The 21570-nt window shown below is 36.3% G+C and overlaps 2 protein-coding genes across 3 annotated transcripts in view; one reads left to right on the forward strand and one right to left on the reverse strand.

Annotated features, from left to right (window-relative positions):
* Window positions 1-16726: 16726 nt before the first annotated feature.
* On the forward strand, window positions 16727-19758 carry LOC131148723 (uncharacterized). Of its 2 annotated transcripts, XM_058098615.1 has the most exons (7): window positions 16746-17190; window positions 17280-17332; window positions 17633-17854; window positions 18395-18677; window positions 18929-19006; window positions 19086-19177; window positions 19361-19758. In XM_058098615.1, the coding sequence occupies exons 3-6, from the start codon at window positions 17640-17642 to the stop codon at window positions 19134-19136; spliced, it is 627 nt and encodes a 208-aa protein (XP_057954598.1). In that variant the 5' UTR covers window positions 16746-17190; window positions 17280-17332; window positions 17633-17639; the 3' UTR covers window positions 19137-19177; window positions 19361-19758. The 2 variants fall into 2 exon arrangements, with proteins under 2 accessions (XP_057954599.1, XP_057954598.1); XM_058098616.1 differs by lacking the exon at window positions 19361-19758 and having other exon boundaries at window positions 16727-17190; window positions 19086-19353.
* A 722-nt stretch (window positions 19759-20480) lies between these two features.
* LOC131148908 (calpain-type cysteine protease DEK1) overlaps window positions 20481-21570 on the reverse strand; it is a 59012-nt gene continuing 57922 nt past the window's right edge. Inside the window, exon 33 of the mRNA XM_058098871.1 lies at window positions 20481-21140. The gene's annotated coding sequence lies outside the window, so the exon portion shown is untranslated. The remainder of the gene's footprint in view (window positions 21141-21570) is intronic.

The following is a 21570-nucleotide window of genomic DNA, read 5'->3' on the forward strand; positions in this document are numbered from 1 at the left end:
AAAGAACAACTTCAGAAGCTACTAGACAAAAGGTACATTCGACCTAGTGTTTCTCCTTGGGGAGCACCGGTGTTATTTGTGAAGAAGAAGGATGGGTCGATGAGGATGTGCATTGACTACCGTGAACTGAATAAGGTGACGATAAAGAACAAGTATCCGCTACCCAGGATCAATGATTTGTTTGATCAACTTCAGGGCACACGTAGGTCTTCTCCAAGATTGACCTACGGTCTGGGTATCACCAACTGAAGGTGAAAGCGGAAGATGTCTCGAAAACTGCATTTCGAACTCGGTATGACCATTTTGAATTTATGGTTATGCCTTTTGGTTTAACTAATGCACCTGCACCCTTTATGGATTTGATGAACATGGTCTTTCGTGAATATCTAGACCAATTTGTCGTTGTATTTATTGATGATATCCTAGTGTATTCTAGGAGTGCTGCAGAGCATGAAGTTCATTTGAGGCTAGTATTGCAAATGCTTAGGGATAAGAGGTTGTATGCTAAACTGAAGAAGTGTGGGTTCTGGCTGGAAAAGATTTCATTTCTAGGGAACGTGGTGTCTAAAGAAGGTATATCCATGGACCCGAGTAAGATTGAAGCAATAGTGGACTGGGCGAGACCGAAGAATGTTCAGGAGGTCAGAAGTTTTCTGGGTTTTGTAGGTTACTACCGTCGGTTTGTGGAAGGGTTCTCTAGTTTAGCAGGTCCTTTGACGAAACTCACTCGAAAAAACGTGAGGTATGATTGGACGGATGAGTGCGAGCTGAGTTTCCAGGAGTTGAAACGGCGACTGGTCATGGCTCCAGTTTTGACTCTTCCATCCAGTGATGGTGGTTTTATTATATATAGTGATGCTTCGAAAAAGGGTCTTGGTTGTGTTCTAATGCACCAGGGCAAAGTAGTTGCTTACGCTTCTCATCAACTTAAAGAATATGAGAAGAACTACCCAACGCATGATATGGAATTAGCAGCGGTGGTGTTTGCACTAAAAATTTGGAGGCACTATTTATACGGTGAAAGGTGTGAGATTTTTACCGACCATAAAAGTATTAAATACTTTTTCACTCAGAAGGAGCTCAACATGAGACAACGCAGGTGGCTTGAGTTGATTAAAGACTATGACTGTATTATTAGCTATCATCTAGGAAAGACTAATGTCGTAGTTGATGCTCTGAGCCGGATGTCTATGGATGCGTTTGTTTCAGTAGTGGAGGTTCAGCATCAGATCTGTATGGACCTTGAAAGGTTGAGTTTGGAGGTGGTAAAAGGAAACCATCAGGCTGTCCTTGCTAGCTTGGTGGTACAACCGACTTTACAGGAGAGTATCAGTGTGGCGCAGAGGGGGGATCCTGAGTTGGTTGAGATTATGGAAGGAGTTCAGAATGGGTTAAAGCCGGATTTCAGTGTCTTTGGCGATGGGATATTGAGATTTCACAGTATGGTTTGTGTACCAAATGATGCTGTGATTAAACAGGTCATTCTAGAGGAGGCACATCGTTCACTCTACACTATACATCCTGGTAATACGAAAATGTACCAGGATTTGAGGGAATCTTTCTTGTGGTCCAATATGAAAAGAGAGATCGACCAATTTGTAGAGCAGTGCCTGACATGTCAATGGATCAAAACGGAACATCAAAGGCCGGTAGGACCACTTCAGCTACTTGACGTCCCTGAGTGGAAGTGGGAACATATCTTGATGGATTTTGTGACGAGTTTACTTGCGGCAGTGCATGGGCAAAATGCCATATGGGTTATAGTGGATTGGCTGACGAAGAATGCACATTTCATTCCAATCAGAGTCAGCTACTCTCTGAATAGGCTGACAGAACTTTATGTGCAAGAGGTGGTACGAATCCATGGTGTCCCTATTTCTATTGTTTCAGATCGGGATCCACGTTTTACATCTCGTTTCTGGAAGAGTTTACAGGATGCCTTGGGATCGCAACTGACGTTTAGTATGTCTTTTCACCCGTAGACGGATGGACAATTAAAGAGGACTATTCAGACGTTAGAAGATATGTTGCGGGCTTGTGTACTAGATTTCGGTAATAGTTGGATACGATATGTACCGCTTGTTGAATTTGCATATAACAACAGTTACCAGGGAGCATAGAGATGGCACCTTATGAGGCTTTGTATGGTCGTCGGTGTCGATCTCCGTTGTACTGGGATCAGGTAGGTGAGTGGCAAATATTGGGTCCAGAATTAATTCAGCGGACCTCTGCAAAGGTCGAATTGATCAGAGAAAGAATCAAAGCAGCTCAGAGTCGATAAAAGAGTTATGTTGATACTCATTGACAAGAGTTGGAATTCGAAGTAGGAGATATGGTATTCCTTAGAATCGCTCCGATGAAATGGGTGATGAGGTTCGAGAAGAAAGGGAAGTTAAGTCCTTGGTATATCGAACCTTTTGAGATCCTTGAAAGGGTAGGTTCAGTTACTTATCGAGTGGCTTTACCTCTGGTATTATCCAGAGTCCATGATGTATTTCATGTGTCTGTACTCGTGTCTGTACTGAGGAAGTACGTACCAGATCCATCACACGTGCTGAGTTACGAACCTCTAGAGATCAGCAATGCCTTATCGTATGAGGAAGTACCAATGCAGGTATTGGATCAGAAGGTGTAGCAGTTACGGACTAAGGAAATACCTCTTGTAAAGGTATTATGGCGTAACCATGCAGTGGAAGAAGTTTCATGGGAATTAGAATCTGAAATACGCTAGAAGTACTCGCAGTTATTTGATGGTACATAAATATGTATAGTGGTGTAGATGGTATAGATTAAATGGTATGATCTTTGGGAGAGTCTCGTTTATAGATGTAATTTTCTGAAGTATCTTTTGTGTAACCACGGTATTCCTCCACCATATGTGAGGGTATGTAATAAAATTGGGCCAAATTCACTTTGTAGGCGATGGTCGACTCTTTTGTAAAAAGGGATTATAAGAAAAGATTATGTTAGAAATTGTTATTAAATTTTGAGGACGAAATTCTTATAAGGAGGGGAGATTGTAGAGACCCAAACTATAATAAGCTAGGTTCGTCGACAAAGGAGTCACGTTCGTCGAAGAAGTCCTTCAGAGCCTCGTCGAGGAGCAAATACCGAGTGGGTCAGAGAAATATCCAGAACTTGGGCTCGGCAACGAAGGGATGGCTTCGTTGACGAGTTGTGTGGCAGATTCATCGACGAAGACGCTGCCTCGTCGACGAGTTGGACTTGGTCAAAGGCCCTATAAATACCCATTTTAGTTGCTTAGAAGCTAAATTTCTCTCCCAAAATCTCTCTCTCTCTCTCTCTCTCTCTCTAACCTGCGGTTTTCTCTCTCTCTCTCTAAGATTTTTCGCCGTACATCATCCGTTTCCAAAAATGGAGGGTACTACGTGGATCAGAAGAGGAAACTCTACAATTTTAGCAGATCGGATCGTCATTTTAGAGATTTTTAGGTTTTCCAAAAAGTCGAGGTAAGGATCTGATTCCATTTTTGATTAGGCAGTTGTGTGGTAATCTATATTTTAGAGAAGTTATGTTATGTGGCTTTTAGGTTTCGAGGATCTCAGGTTGTCGGTTTGGACCGTTTTGTACGTGATTTCGTTTGGGTTTAAGGTAAGGGAAATTTGATTACAATAGCATTTTTGGAAAACTAAACCGCTAAAAAGTTAGTTTATACTTATATGTATGATTTAATTGCTTATTTGCTAAATTCTACCGAGTAGAAATGCCGATTTTTCGATTTTTCAATTTTTGGTAAAAACGAGGATTTTGGCGTATGATCTTCAATTCTTACGAAAATCACATATTTGCGTTTATATTATAATAGGAGATGCTTGAATCCTTTACTTTTCCTTTTGAATGATGTTTACTAGATTTATATCATTTAGCGGATTTTTGGATTAAACTTGTGTGATATATGTTGAAATGGAAATGTATGAATTTTCTATACTATTGATATAGATTAAGGGAAATGGGGTTCCAATTTGTTATACTGAGTACGTTGAAATGGAAATGTATGAATTTTCTATACTATTGATATAGAAACGAGAACAAAGTTCCAATTTGTTATACTAAGAATGTGGAAAACGGAGGCCGGCGATACACCGAGCTGAATTAGTAAACAAAAAGGGGTAAACTGAGTGGAAAGACACCGGTTTCAACCCAATGTGATTATCTGAAATTGTGAAAATACTGGAATTGCACAGGTTACTATATTTTGCTATAAATTGTCTATATGATATAGAACCACAGCTTGTGACCAAAAGAAGTTGAAAGAAACTTCAGTAAAAGGGGTTGAAAGATACTCCAGTTCGGGGGTTGAAATAAACTCCTAGGGCTAGGTAGCGATGCTGGAAGTACAGTGCAACCATACATGAGAAATCAGTATGGGTACATTAGATGGTCGACCTGTGAGAAGTTAGTAAGCTGTTGGTAAAAATAAACTAGGGGGCGGTCGGACTATAAAAATGCTCGGCTTTGTCTGCACGAACAGGACACTGTCAAAGGCAATCCGTGCACAACTCGTACCACGGGGTAAACATGAAAATTGTCATATCAAGCCGGAGGTGTTCCAATAATCATACGCATGATTTAAATACTTGATGTGCATATAAGTGTTATATGTTACAATATTATAAACAAATGTTTCAAATCTATGAGTTTTTAGGAGAATATGCATATATGTAGTCACACACTGTTGTAGCACATTCTTCCTTACTGAGAGGTGTCTCACCCCATTATACAACCTTTGTTTTCAGGTGCATCAGTACGTCGGTACTAGTAGCTAAAGGGGCTAAGGAGATTATTTTTAGTTTAGCTTACATAAGCATTTGAATCCTGTATTAAACTTAGATGAAGTTCCTTTTTGGAGGGTTGTAATAATAGGATTTATTCTATGTCTGAATTCATGTAATTATAGATGTATAAGTAAAATCTGGTATAAGACTAATAGAAATCCCAATGGATGTTTATGTTTTTCCGCGAAATTTACATCGAAATTATGTATGATTTATACCCGTATGTCCCTAGTTAGGGCGGGTTGTTTACGTATTGAACAAGTACAAGTATTATGTATTTGGGTTAACAGTGCTAGTCCGTATAAAGGGTCGGGTCGTTACATATGAGGTTCGGGAGGAAGGGTAAGCTGAGGCCTAGGTATATTAGGCCATTGGAGATTCTTGAAAGAGTGGGTCCAGTGGCCTATCGATTGGCATTACCACCGGTCTTGTCTAGGATCCATGATGTATTTCACATTTCTATGTTGAGAAAATACGTCTCAGACCCCTCTCATGTAATCAGTTATGAAGCACTGGAGTTGGGTGATACTTTAGCTTGTAAGGAAGTGCCAGTGCAGATTCTTGACTTGAAGGAACAGGAGCTACGCACGAAGAAGATTCCACTGGTAAAATTTTTATGGCGTAATCATGCTATTAAGAAGGTTTCCTGGGAATTGGAGGATCAGATGCGCTAGAAATACCCACACTTATTTAGTGGAATTTAGAGTTGAGCCAGTCAGAATAAAGGGAATAATACCGTGTATTTTGCTTTGTATAGTGTAACGTAAGATAGATAGAGTTTTTAGTTTTGGAACATGAATGACTTTAGGAGAATTTTGAATAGTTGTAATCTCCCAGAACCCTCGTTGTAACCACGGTGTTCCTCCATCATAAGTAAGGGTAATTAATAAAATTGGAAGTATTTTCTCTAAGGATAGGAAGCAGATGAATAGAAAATTTTGAGGATGAAATTTTTATAAGACGGGGAGAATGTAATAACCCCAAAAATGGTTACACAAAGTTGGTGGGGTGATTCCAAAAAATAAAAAATAAAAAAATAAAAAAAGTTAAAAAATTAATTAAATTTTTTTAAAAAAGAAAAATTATAATAATTTAAATTATTTTTATTTTATTAATAAAATATATTATTATTATTATTATTATTATTATTATTATTATTATTATTATTATTATATACCTTCCTGAAGGATCTGAATCCTTCAGGAAGACTTGAAAGCTACGTAGAGAGCCCCCCTTTCCCCAGATCCTTCAGGAAGACTTGAAAGCTACGTAGAGAGCCCCCCTTTCCCCAGTCTCTTGTCTCTCTCCCTCTCTCTTCATTTTTCTCGACGGATACTCGTCTGATCGAAAATCAAGAAATTCTGGTAGACTACATTTTTCGCTGCCGTTATTTCTACCTGAACAGATTGGTTGTAGGAGCGGTGTAGGCGTATCTCCTAGGGTAAGCTAAATTTCCACTTTTACCTCAATTTCTTGTGAATTTTAAGCCTAATTAACAATTGAACACCTCCATGAAAATTTAGGGATAATTCTCTGCAAGTATAGCGGAGCGGATTTCTTGTGGGGTCATCGTAGGCATAACCCCAAATTTGGGATAAGGGAGTTATTAAGGGGCTAATTGCTATTTAATTAGTGTTGATTTAGAAATTCTAGAATATTGTGCATTCTGAGGTTGAAGTGGGGTTTTTGAAATTTACGGCCAGGGTGAGCACCGCGGGTGTAATTTCGGGACCCCGCATGCATAGTTCAGAAAACCAAGTGAGGGTGTTAAATATTAGTTTAAATGTTAATTTGGGGTATATGGAGCCTAGGGAAGGTTATATGGGTATTATTTTGAAAAATGAGTAATTAATCTGGGAAAGTTATGAATTGCAGGATTTGAGTTTTGGGCGTCAAGGGCGTAGGATTTGAGTTTTAAGGAGACTTTCAGTAAGTCAGGTAAGGGGAATAAATTATAACAGTATTTTTAGAGCTTTTATTTGAATTGATATGTGAAAATGAGCATATGGTATTTTGTCTGAAAATTATTATGATATAAATATCAGATAAATCATGTGGCATTTGAGTAATATTAAATTGTGATATTTTGGAATATGAAATATGATTATAAAAATATTGTCTATAATAAATGGGGAAATATGATAATATGATTTGTATTATTGAAAAGTGTGGAAATTCACGAAATGGGTTATATATATTATTATGAGAATGAAATGTGAATATTGAGATGGGGAATTCTGAAATTATGAATATTGGAAATGTGAAAATTGTATTAAAAATTCTGTAAGGTAAATACTGAAATGTGAAAATGGGAAATATGATTATTGTTTTGTAAATGCTGCAATATGAATAGTTGAAACATGAATATTGAAATGTAAATTTTGCATTGTGAATATTGAGTTGAGAATGAAAAACCGAGAATATTGCAACGTGAATACTGCAATATGGAAATTGAAATGTGAGTGATGAAATGCCAATATCGCCTAATGATTGCGGGTATGTGGTAATGATAACCCTGATGGATAGTTATGGAAACCCTAATGATGGGTTGTGATATTGAGCACAGTACCGTTGCTAGTGGTGTAGTGCAACCACACGGGCTCTTGGAGCGTGTGGCGTGACAGTCGACTGAGCTGTTTAGTAGAGTTGTTGTGCCCCCTGAGTCCGGATCAGGGCTATAGGCCGGCCAGTCGTACTACAGACGCGAGATATGTGATATGATATTTTGATCTAATCGGGTCGGCTAACTGCGGTTAGATCTAGCCTTCGGGTCACACAACTTTGACTGTGGAGGGAAGCATGGTGTGGAAAGAAAGATCCTTAGGGTAGCCATGAGTTACAGACACGATGTTGGTACTAGGTACCAAGGATACTCATAAGCTGGATAGTGAAATGGAAATGGAAAGTGAAAGAATGATGGAAATGAGCTAAAATGAGAAATGAAAGAAATAATGGAAAATGAGAAATGGAGAATGATAAAATTAAGAAATGGATCCGTGTGAGTTAATAATATAAATAATTAATGCGAAGTGAAACTCTCCGCCTAAAGGCTTACCGAGTAAGGTGAGTGCTCTGATAGGTATCAGATGTGGCCTTACCTGGCCTACACAACACAATCGACCATCCCATCTCCACTCTCTCTCTAAGACGTGTGGGTGCACTAATCTTTGCCAAAAATCATATGCAACAATACTGTGCCTCGCTATGGTCCACCGAAGTTCTCAATTCATACATTGTAATTTAACATTCATATCTTGCTCTGATTAATAATACACATGCAAATAATCCCAGTACATTTCAGTATTTCTAACATGTCATACATATATATATATATATATCATAACTCAACTCAATATTTTCATTTTACTCATGCCACACATTTCAAATAATAAGTATAATTATATCTCGTTGAAATAGTAAGCCAACCCATATTCATATCCGTATTACTGAAGATGCACATAAAATTATCTCCACAATTTCGAGAAAACTCATTACTTTAATCATTCCATTTTCATAAATAATAACTATAGCCCTAGGCTCAAAAACTACAGTTCAAATAGTTGGCTTTTCTTTTAAATTTCACATGTTAATCCTATATATTTATAAACACATAAAAAAACTACTGGCTTAATCTATTCCACTTATCTAGTTTCCTAAATTACGCATGCAGGGACCCCAAAACAATGCCTACGACGCTCACCCAAACCTTGATTCAATAACCTGAGTTCAATTAAATCAATCCTAAATAAAATACTATTTTAACATTTCTTAAGCACATAAATTCTAAATAAACAATTAAACTTAAAAAAATAACCAATTTTCTTAATTCCCTAAATCTCACATTCGCTTTGGAGTGGTGCTTAGGACCCCCAAATTGAAAATTTGCTCTAACCAAAATGACGATGATCGAGATTAGGACACCGTGGTGGTGCCCGATCGTCGATTTAGCTGAAGATTTAAGGATAAATTGAGGAAAGAGAGGGAGTATACCTTTCCCCAGGAGTGGTGCTTACGTCGTTCCTACGACAAATCCATTATGGTAGGAATGTCGGTGGCAGAGATAGGAACCTAGTGGTATCTTCAGTTTTCCAATCGGCCGAATATTTGTCGAGAAAATGAGAAGAGAGAGGAGGTGGCGCAAGGAGAGGGATGAGAAGTGAGAGAGATTGAGAGAGGTGCAGGTATGGCTTCCTAAAGCAGCTTTAACCTAATAATATATATATATATATATATATATATATATATTTATATTTATATATTTATTTCAATTAGTTTTTTTTTCCATGCTATTCCTTTTATTTGTTTAATTAATTAATTAATTAATTTAATAATAATTAATTAATTAATTTATTAATAATAATAATTTTTTTTTTCCGAGTTACTACATATACAAGAATATTTGTTTTAGTAAATTTGTTGGTATTAAAGCAAAGGGGCAAATGAGTCATGGACGACCCCAAGTCACGAGGGCTTATTGGTCAGGGTAAGCATAATTCGGGGAAACCTGAATTAACCGAATTGACTGACCAAAATTGGTCGATTCGGTTTGGTTAAGAACACATGATCGATCAGTTCGGTTATGACTTTACAAAGTTCGACTAATCGGTTCAGTTAAAAGGAATGTTAATTCAGTTAACCAAAATAACCGATTTAATAATTAATTAAAATTTAAATATAAATTAGTATATGTTAATTTGTTAATATGTTAATTAGTATTTGGTAAAAAAATTATATTATGTTTTTATTAATTAATTTTAGATTAATTCAATTAAATTCAGTTAACTGAATTACCTGAAAAGGTAATTTGGTCGAGTTTGGTTCGATGAGGCCCTTCTATTTGGTCGGTTCAGTTAACAGTTCTCATTAACTGAAAATTTCGATTACTTCGGTTAATTAATCGAATTTGGCCAAACCGACCGTTTGCTCACCCCTACTTACTGGTTTGACAAATGAGTCTGGGACGACCACTTTAGTGACTGCTTTGACATGGACAAATTATATAATAGTATGTTTTAAAAACCCTTATGGCGAAGAAAGTTTAAAGTTACAAATTCGGTACCGTAGCTTAAGTTTAAAGGGATTAGAATGCACTCATACTATTTATAGAGTGGTTTACAGAACAGTAGATTTCTCTTGAGTGCACACCTAGTCCCGACCAAGACTTAATAAGAAAAATTTCACTTAAATATTACACTTCAATTTAGTTTGGTCGATTAGCCAGTTAAGTCCAGTTTTCGGACCGCACAACCTTGTCATGTGGGTAAACATGACTTACAATTAACAGGCTTAAGAGAGATTTTTATAGTATATGTAAATACTTTTATATATATATATATATATATATATATTTATATATGTTTATGTGAACATGGTCATTTTTAGTAGGCTTAAATGATGATTTGAAAGAAAAACATAAAGGAAAGTGTATATTTATATAATTAAGTTTTATAGTTATAGTTTTAAAGTTTCACAAGTTCAGTTTAACAATTACAGTGTATGATTATAAAATTTTACTACTATGATTGATGGTAGAAGTTTTATACAAAAATTTTAAAATTTTGTTTTTATTTAAATGCTATTTTGAAGTTATAGTATTAAATATTATTTTACGAAATTATAATACTGTTTATCTTGGTCACACACTAATAATAATCTCATTTACTTACTGAGTGTCGTCTCACTCCAAATATTACTTTACATTATAGATAATTCTGGATAGCGTACTAGAAATCCGGTGTAACAAGTGCATAGGCGGGAATAGAAATAGCATATTAGAATGAAAATTAGTATAATATCATTTGGACAATGTTCGTGTATTTTTTTAGAATTTTTAAGAATGTTAATTTTAATATTTGAGATATGATTGTAACGAAATTAATTAGTACTTTGGTATAATAATATTTGAGGATTATTTACTTCTGCTGTGAATTATTTGTAAAAAGTAACACCATAGACCCTACCGGACTCGGGGTGTGACAATTGCAATATACTTATTATTGAATTATATATTGAGATTATTTCAAAAGTGAAAAAGAATAAAAATCCATTCATATTTATTATTATTTTTTGCTTATGATGTTATATAAATATGAAATTTGATATTTCACATAATTTTAATTGGGGCATTCCTATCATATCACCTACTATAATTTAAGGATTTTTGCGTAATTGTGTATATATGGTGTCATAATGGCATTCCATATTTATGTCTATATCTTTATAATTTTAAAATATAATTTTTTAAAATAATTTTGGTTATATACTTTTAATATCTTCAAACTAAACTATAACAATATATGACAATTATTTTTAAATATATGTCTAAACTTTATTAAGGCTTGTAAAAATATTTTACATATTAAATTATAACAATATATGATAATTAGTTTTAGAAATATATATAAAAAATATTAATAATTATAAAAATATTTACATAATATTATTCATGTGTGATGCATGTGACGTGTTTACTAGTCTCATAAAATATTACTTAGTGAAGAAAATGCAATGTAATTTGATTGAATGTGGTTGGTTTCAACCCTAATATTTTTTTAGATTGAAGTATAGTCGTACCATGAATGAAGGAATGGATAAATCCTTGATGGTTGGTTTTAGTTGGTAATATTGATTCTATAAATAGTATTGGAGGGTGAATTACAACATTGATCCTAGGTGAATTGACGCAAAACCTACAAAATGTGAAGGCCAAACCTATATTAGATATTTAAATATTTACCAAAAAAAATTATCTTTCAAAATCATTACATCACAAGATAAAAAGTCTCACGTTAACTTATAAAAATATGATCAAATGGCTTAGGAGCAAAAAATGCAAGGATTATTTTTTCCCCTTCATAATCCACAACGTTAATACTAAATGCATTAAAGGACTTTCTTGCAAAATGCAAATAAATGGAGTGACTTGAGGTAGCTCTCTAAAAAAACTATTTATTGTGCAAAAGGCCATGAGATAAGTAGAGCAATAGGGTTGTGGACTTTGAAGACATGATATTTTGGAGTGTAATTAGTAGATGTCACACAATTTTTTGAACTCGAATGTTTTGAAGTCGAATGTAAACTGAATAGCATCCTTGTCTAAGAGCTTTATATGTGAAAGTCATGCTCCTTAAGTGAATTCTACATTTGTCTATCTTGCTACATCTTGGGACACAATAGGCTTCATTTGTGGATAGATACTAAGTAAAGGTCAAGATAAAAGACTTTTGACCATAGTGATTACCGAGTTTATTCATGAATAATTCTTTAGCTTCATTTTAATATAGTTGTAGAGTTCCTTTGTAAAAATAAGAAACAATAGGATCCACCTAGCTATGATTGCTTGGCATACTCATGCCTCAATTTTTTTAATGATTATGCAAAAATCAATTTCTATGAGTGTTTGTGTGGTTGAGGCTAGTAGTCCTACCTATGGCTAGCTTAGATAACAATTTCTTCCCAAAAATAGGTGCTTGTAATATGATGCATTTGAAACAACGAGAGATGATACATTTTGCTAAAAAGTTCATTAGATGGCAAATTATTTGTCTATACTGCATATCAAAAACTCACTTAACTCTATAGACCATTTGATCAATCTTTTTAAGGTCTTTGAATTTTACAGACTTGTTTGATGGATTGAGAATGTCTTGATCCATGATAATAATATGGGCTAGGAAATGAGGCCCAAGCTTCCACAAAAAGATAAGGACATGTCTTTAATAGTACAACAACTTCGGTGTCCACATCCAATTCATGTAATATACTAGATGGTGTACTGTAAGAACCTGAGACAAGATATGTAGATTGACTAAATAACGAAAGGGTAAAAAGGTAAATTTTGCAGGTTTCATCGACGAAAAGATACCAAACTTGTTGTAAATATCGGAATAGGGTTCATCGCCAAAAGAGCCAGTTCGTCGACGAAATGTGTGGATGATTCGTCGATGAAGGCGTCGTTTCGTCAATGAGGTTGGCCGGGTCAACGGGCCTACATTGTTTAGTTGCTAAGAAAGCTAAAATTCTTTTTCTCTCTCTCTTTAGAACCAGCGAAATCTCTCCTTCCCCCTTCGATTCTTTGCTGTTCGTCACCTGATTCAACAATCCGACGTTATTGCGTGGATCAGGGGAGGAATCTCTACGTTTTTGGCAGATAAAAAAGTCGTTTCGAGGATTTTTGGGTTTTGACCCAAAAACGAGGTAAGGGTCCGATTTCAGTTTCGTTTCGGTATATATGTAGTAGTAAGAATTGTAGTGAAGTATAATTCTTGGATGTTTAGGTTTTGGAAACTCGGTTCGTAGTTTTGGAGTCGTAAAGTTCGTATTTTGGTATTCGGGAAAAGGTAAGGGGATTCTGTTTATATCAATTATTTTTGAAATCGGGATCGGTAAACATGTAGTTTACGACTATATGTATGTTTTAGTTACTTATTTGGGAAATCTATCAGGTAAAAATGCAAAATGTTTGGGTTACATTTTTTGAGAAAATTGGGGGTTTTGGGTATCATCTCTATTTTTGTTGGAAAAGCTGTATGTTGTATAAAACTGTAGTTTTGAGATGATCATACCTATATTTGTATTGTACTGTATTTCTTGAATTGAAAACGATATGATTTATTGTATACTCAAATAAGTGTTGAATGAAATGCTATATGTAAAATGTTTTAGGGTTTTGTAAACCAGCTAGGGGCGGCTAATTAGCGTACGCTAATGAGTTCCAAAATTGTTCCAGGTTTTGTAAATCAGTTAGGGGCGACTAATTACTATATGCTAAATCAGCTAGGGGCGGCTAATTATCGTACACTGACGCCATGTCTCGGCTAGTTACCATGGGCAAGAGTGTCCGACTCTATATCTGATGGGTGTGAAATATCACCAGTTTGTTCTGGCTAGTCACCAATGGGTGTGAGTGGACACCGTACTGACAACAGTATCGCTATGAGGCTTCAGTTATCGCAGGGTATCGTGTGCATGAGTGTGACGACACTGACCGTATATTTGGTATCGTATGTACTGGAACTGAATTGTGAAAATACTAGAATTGTATCGTGTTATGTTTTATGCTGAAATAATACTTGTATGCCACACACTGATATAACCTGTTTTCTTCCTTATTGAGACTCTGAGAGGTGTCTCACCCCGAATATATAAATATTTTTCAGGTCTTTCGGGTAGCCGAAACTAGCATCCTAGAGTCCGGAAGTGTGGGTGTCAATTAGCTACGTTTAGTACCTATGTAGGTACGGGTTTTGTAACTGGGTTGTTAGTATTGAGTTTTTGTAGACACCTGGAGTATGTATTGTATTTAGGGATGTATATTTCCAGCTATGTATAGACTCTGGTATGGTATGATGTATGTACATAAAGAACATTTTCGCTGCCTATTAGATGTGTATGGACATATATGTAATTGTGTACAAGGTTTACGTGTACCCCACAGGGTCGGACCCTCACTAAGTATATTATTATGTATGTTTTAAATGATAGAAAGACAAGTTAGGTTACTAAAATCACACCTGGGACTCATTTGCGGGTTCGGGGCATGACATGTACAATATCCTCTTCCAATTTTACCTTGCTCTTTTTTTTTTATAAGTTTTAATCCCTTTTAGTGTGTATTATTAGCTTTGGAGAAATCCATGAGTGGACTTGATACAGATGAGTGAGCATTAAATTGACCCAAAAGCCTAAACTTATTGAGTATTGGGCCCAACCATGTATATGAGCACACTTCTTTCACTATATTTTTTCAATGTGTGATAATTTTACAAGTGGAGTTCTTAACAATCTCCCCATCACTTGTGAGTTTTAACCACTCCCCCTTAATGGAAACATTTTTAATCATTATGTGTGCCTAATTCAACCTCTCCTCCTTGAGTAAAAATTGTCTTCTTTGTAGGAGTAAGACTAATCCTCTAACAGTTGCTCAAGTGGGTCTTATCCTCGCGGTAATGTGTCTTAGACAAAAGCTTGTGGTCATCATATATTCTAGTTCAAATGTAATATGCGACAAAGGTTTCCTCGTCTTGTTTGGGCTTCAATAGTTAGTAAGTTTGTTTTGCATTAAACTTTTTGATCATAATAAGTGGATTAGTGCTGGGCATGTCCTTTGAAGGGCATGCAAATATAGTAGCATTGTCATGCAAAAAAAAAAAAAACTGATAAAACTTTTTTAGGCGTGTATTTATTGCAAAATCGACCTTGGTAGTTTTTCTTTACAGACTTTACAAGGGGCGTTCTAAATCCTCAGGGGAGGGTTTCTTGATTATCTTCGACGTGAAGAGTGGCTTCCATTCCAAGGAAGTGGCCATGATTTTGAGCTTATCTTGTCAACTATTTCTTTGAATTTGAATGTCCTTTTCTTCAATTTCTTGTCAACCATGAATTCCATTCCATGTTATTGATGAATGTTTGGGGATGTTATTAAGGAACTTTAACTGGTTTTTAAATGATTTCACTCACTAGGGGAAGTGAGGATGTGGTGAAGGCACCTTGGTCACTGGGGTCCAAGTAGTCTCTACCTTGAGATAAGAGCATTTGCATATTCTAAGATAGGACCCTCATTTATCTCTACAAAAATTGTAGTTGTTCCTAGGGTAGCACAACATCTCATGGATGAACTTGCATAAGCATGGGATAAGGTGGACTAGAGGGCTCTCCAAGGCATCAGAAGATCTAGCCTCGGAGTTTAATAATCTTAAATATTACATTGAGAATGATAGAGTGTTATAATTGTTTCTTTCCATCCCCAAACAAAATCTATGAATCATGTAGATTTTTGGTTTAAAGAGATACTAATAAAAAAAAAGAAATGGAGGTGATTAGAGATGATGCTTTAGAAAGACACCTTGATGCTTGAAGGGATAATTGGGAAGAAGAGAAAATATTATGGTTGAGGTGTAAAAAAAAACTTACCTTCTCTTGACAAACTTGGCTTTTAGGGTTCCATTTGTTTGCACTTATTGCTCTCAAAGAGATGATGAACTCTTAATGGTCCAAAATTGATTTAATCACATTGTTTGGTAGTTCGTTAAACTAGAGATGAATCACCTTTGACTAAACCATGGATTTTCTATATTTGGTCGATGCAAGGTTTATTCAAGGCTTGTTGGATGTTTTTGCTTCTTAAGAAAAAATGTAAAGTTCATCATGGTTGATGGAACATTTCTCCTTATCTCTTAAATCCTATTTTATGTATGTATTCATTAGTTATCAAACAATTAAAATAATTCTATACTTAGATTTAGGATTTATAATAGTTATATTCAGAGCTTGGTTTAGTACTTAGTATTTAATTTTATTAAAACACATTAAAAAGAGTTGAGATGGGGTATATATGTCACGAGCATTTCTTAGCCATTCACGAGAAGCAATTCATTTTTAGAACTTTGTCTTAATTTTTTAAATGCATCGGACAACTGACATTTGTTTGAACCACATGGGTCTCTTCTGCCGTTCGAGCATGCTCTGTATCACATGGCTTCACACGTTTTTCAATGTTGAAAAAATTTATTTCATATAATTTATAGTCCACATAATATAAATTTTTTTCCGTACAAACTTTCAATCTCAACAAACAAGTACTACAAATTATCATAAAACCAAGAGAAGTTTTATTAAACCAAAATACTATCACATAATTACACGACACAATTACTTTACAACTTTAAATAAAATAAGATGATTTGATCATATAATGATGAAATATAAGTTTTTTTTTTTATAGATTTGATTATATCAAAAAAATAAAAAGAATGCATTGATACTAAGATGAATGCTTGATATTTCTTTGGTGATTATTAAAGCCACATAAAAAAAGAAAACTCATATTTCATTCTACATATATATTTTTGATTTTTAAGCAATTTAAAAATAACATATTTTTTAATGAAAGTTTAAAACTTAAAAAATGGTTGGGACAAAACTGAAAGCCCAACAAGGGCACAATGCAGAGTGGATTTCTTTGTTGTTGGGAAGAGGAGAGGAGATGGTGGGTGTCACGTGCGATAGGAGCGGAGATGCCAGAAGCCTCCGGCGTTGAAGCAACGAGGTCTGTTGGAGGGAAGCTCATCTGACCCTCCATTTCATATCCTACGGTCCATATTTATCTGCAATTTTCTCCAACAAATGTCTCTGAAATAAATAAATGGGATGAGAGCAGTAAGGAGACCAACCAAATAGGGTGAACGCAGGAGCAGCAGCACAAGAGAGGAAACCACTGCGAGAGAGAGAGAGAGAGAGAGAGACTGAGGATTTTGATTTTTCAAGCCTCATATAGAACTGACCCAGCAAGAAATTTTGAGCGATTTGACCTTGGGTTTTCTCTTATTTTCTCAAGAAATTGGTTTGGGAGGAAAAGGTCTTCATCCTCATCTCAGTGTAATGGAGTTTCCTCCTTGTAAGTCTTCTCTCTCTCTCTCTCTCTCTCGTGTCGTGTTTTTTGTTCCGATTGACACTGATTCTTTATTGTTTATCTCTTGAATGCAGGGTGATTTGGGAGTGCTTCTTTGGGATTTGCTGATTCTGGTATAGATCTCGAGGTGAGGGGCTGTTTTCAACCCTTTGGGCGGAGGCATTTTCCTGGGTTCTCTCATTTTGATTTCATGTTTTTCACACTTTCTCTTGCTGATTCCGTTTGGGCCCAGATGGGGTTTTCAATCTGTCGCACCTGTTCTCGCATTTTCTTGCCATTTCTGTTTGGTTCCAGGAGGAAAAAAGGAAAACTTCGATGGGGTTTTCAATCTGTTGCTCCGTCTCTTGCATTTTCTTTCCGTTTTCGTTTGGTTCTGGGGAAAGCACTGGGGTGGGTTTTTCAATCTGTTACTGTTTTGTTGTTGCAGAGAAGTGATGGATAAGAGTCAAAGAGGGGGTAGCAAAGCAACCGAACCGGATTTCCTGTTACAGTGGGGGAACAGAAAGAGGCCTCGATGCATGAAGGTCAAAGACGAAGGCGTCGCGAACAAATCAGACGGGGTTATCAGGAAGAAAATCACATCTCGCGTCGATAGACGCGTCGTCACCGCCGAGAAAGTTCCTTCTCCTCAACCTCATCGCGTAAACAGGTAATTGAAAAAATAAACCCTGGAAAACCACAGGAACATACCAACCCTCCCGATTACACTCGGGGAATTGAATAAAACAGAGTGTCTTACTGTGGGTTTTGACTAGATCCGAACTTGATTTCAGAGAAAAGGATAATTTTTCTGGGTTGTGTTTGTTTGGCCACAGGGAAAATGCCTTGGTTGCAGGAAAAATGCAGTCTTTTCCGAGAGAACGCAGGAAACTGAAATGAAACTGAGGATCTTAAACTGGATCTTTTTTTTGGGGGGGGGGGGGTTTGGATCTCGAGTTCTTCGGAGATGAAACGGATTAATTATTAGAGAAAAGTGTTTAATTTTTTTGGGGTTTGTCTTAGTCACAGGCAGTAAGGAAAGAATCCAGGAAAGGAAAATGCTTAAACTAAAACTCCAGAGACCGAATAGAACAGAACAGAACAGAACAGGCGTCTTAAACAATGTGGTTTTGTTAGATCTCAAAGTGTTTTTTGAGGGAAAACAGCTAAATTTTTTTCTTCTGGGTTGTGTTTGTTTGTTCGGTTACAGGAATTCTGAAGCGGGGATGAATCGGACGAGTGGTAGCGAGAACCGGAAGTCGTCGTCGCCGGAGAAGGAAGATCGGTACTACACGACGAGAGGGTCGGTGGGAGTGGATGAGAACGGTGGGAAGGTGTTGGTGGATGGAGGAGAGGACAGAGGACTTGTTTGGCCGAAGCTGTTCATATCCTTGTCTAGCAAGGAGAAGGAGGAAGATTTTATGGCCATGAAAGGGTGTAAACTCCCTCAGAGGCCTAAGAAAAGAGCCAAACTCATCCAAAGGAGCTTGCTTGTGAGTAAATTTCTTCTTCTTCTTTCAGCCCAGAAGAGGAAAAAATTAGTACGGAAAAGGGGGTTTTATTTTTTTAAAAATCTTTTAGGGTTTTTGAATTGATGCAAAGAAAGGTTGGTTGTTTACCCATTCTTGCCCAGAAGGGAAAAAATACTAATCAGAAAAAAATAAGTTTCTTTTTTTTTTTTAAATGGGTAAAGTGTTGACGGATCTGCAAATCTGGTTTTCAATTTTGTGTGCTTGTTGTGCAGTTGGTAAGTCCGGGAGCATGGCTATCGGATCTGTGCCAAGAGAGGTATGAAGTGAGGGAGAAGAAGGCTTCCAAGAAGGTATTTCTTTTTTTGTAGATTTGGTTGGATGGGCGGCGATTCAGATCTGTTAAAAATTTTGAATGGTATTGTGATGCAGAGACCCAGAGGATTGAAGGCAATGGGAAGCATGGAAAGCGATTCGGAGTAGCGAGGAGAGAAAGAGGACATGGGAGGGGGGCAGCCGAGAAGGTTCATTTTTTGTTGGTTTATTATAGAGAGAGAGAGACAAGAGAGAAACAAGTGAGATGATGATGCAAGGGAAATAGTGTTGCACCTCCTTTTGTCTTTGATGGCTTTGTAAATACAGGCTTGCTCTCCCATTTTTACATTCTGGAAATAAGATGAGCCCTCATTTTTTTTCCCTACTTGCAGAAGATTCCTACTTCTACTTTTTCTGTTTGGGTAAAGAGGAGAACTTGTGCTGATTCAAGGTTCCAGGTCATGATGGTCTGATGATGATGGCGGCGAGGGTGGTTGTCTTCGCTACAACTTCCAAATCTTCTGTTTGGCGTTTACTAATTGAATTCCACCACTTGGGTTTATATTGTTTGAACTCATTTTTAGGGATTTTTCTTTTCTGTTTTTTCATTTGGGAACTCCTTTTGTTTCAATTTTTGGGAATTGGTCTAACTAATTTTTCGGGTGGGAAAAAAAAAAAGAAAGGATTTTGGCACTAGCGTAGTACTTTTTTGTTTTGATACTGCTCCAACTTTTTCTCCAAGTAAAAATGGTGAGACTTATTCACGCGTCGCTTTTTCTCGACGTGAAAATAATTGGCCTTTTCTCGAAGTTATAGGGGCTCAAAAAAGCAAAACTTAAGCTCTTGAGATATGATTCGTATCAAATTAAGAATTGAGTAAACTAAGGATAGGAATCTTCAATTTTCATGGGCTAGAGTTCGCCCTTTCCCACCACAGCTACTAGATGGCAAGGGTCGCTACTTGTTGGCATAAAAATAACAAGGTAAAATTTTTCCTAATCCTATTTCTTTACAAATGACGGATCAAATGGAAATAGGAAATGTAAACCGTGTAATGTTACTTAATCCAATCCAATCCCATGCCATAATGCTAAAGAAATGAAACTAAATGGCAAACTCTTGGAAGCTTTTCATGTATGTAAACGCAGACTGCTGAAACTGCAACATGAGAGATACGGGGGGACTTTTTTTTTGAAACATAATATAAACTATAGAATCTGTGCAAAAAATCTCAATCATAAAATAAACTGTAGATTATGAAACTTAACAACCTGCAGAACAGGGGAATTCCCATTTTATTTTGTATAGATTCCACAATTTGCAATAATAATGTCCATTGTAGCCAAGTGGAACCCAAGCTTCTCTACTACTGCTGTGATTATTTTTCCCCTAGCGGGCAACATGTTAGGCGTACTTGAGTAAATTTATAGGTTAAGAAATCATTTCCTCATTTTTACCAAAACCAACACAGCCTTCTCTAAGAATGAAATTATAAAAAACACAACAGAAAAGTTGATAGACTAAATAAATGGAGATTGTATTGCAAAAAGGAACTCATTTACAGAGACTGTTTCTTATCAAGGGACTTCAAAACTGCAGCGGAAAACTATACAACTTTTCCTTTTCCAGCCACGATGCTGTCCTGTATAACCCTTGAGATTTGAACAAGGGATATATAGTTATTTTTCTGTTTCTTTTCGACATTCTTTTCCCCCTCTCATTTCTTTCTCTCATTTACATGGTCATATCCTTACAACACCTACTCATATACAGATCAACCTCCGAGAACCCTCTATGACCTTTGCAGACGAAAGTGATCAAAGGAAACAGGGTTGAAAGAGCCTCTAACATCATGTTTGGTTTGCAGATGGAATAGGAGTAGGAAAGGAATGAAATAGAAATTTGAATGAAAAATATGACAAAATCAAGTGATAAATTTGATTCCATTCCCTTCGGTTCCATTCTATTCGTACGAACCAAATGTGTAGAACATCCCAATTCCAATGTCACTCCCATCATGTCTAGGTGAAGGCCCATTCCTTCTCATGCAGGAATATGGGATATTCCTTGATGTGAGCCAGTAGGAGCATCAGAAAGCAGAGTTGCACCAACCAATGTTACCAACCTAGAGCTCATCCTCACAGCAGAAATCAGAACCACATCATATTCAACCTGTCAGAAGTTAAACCAGTCTTATAAGAGGCGCAATTTTCTCTAGCAGTTAAAAAGACAAGGGATTCAGCATCAATTCATTGATAAACATCCATAGATGGGAATTTCTGCTGCCCAACATATTAAAGTGGCACAAATTCAAAGTAAACTATCAAGCACAGTGTATTCAAATGATCAATTAAATGACAAGCTAGTATCTATAAAGAAAGAAAGAAATTTAATGTGTGCGATTTATGTTGAGAGCAAACAAAACTTTATCCATGGATATTTATAATGTAAGGCACCAAATTTATGGTTTTCTGCCAAGGAGAATGTCAGAGTTGTGCACAAGCATAAAGTGTCTGTGGCTCAACACCCAGATAAAATCCATTGCGTGGAAAAATGGAAATGCAGCAAGGAAAATGGTCCAACTCCACTGATTAACTAGTCC

Source organism: Malania oleifera, chromosome 2, assembly GCF_029873635.1.
Source record: "Malania oleifera isolate guangnan ecotype guangnan chromosome 2, ASM2987363v1, whole genome shotgun sequence".
Taxonomy (NCBI): Eukaryota; Viridiplantae; Streptophyta; class Magnoliopsida; order Santalales; family Ximeniaceae; genus Malania; species Malania oleifera.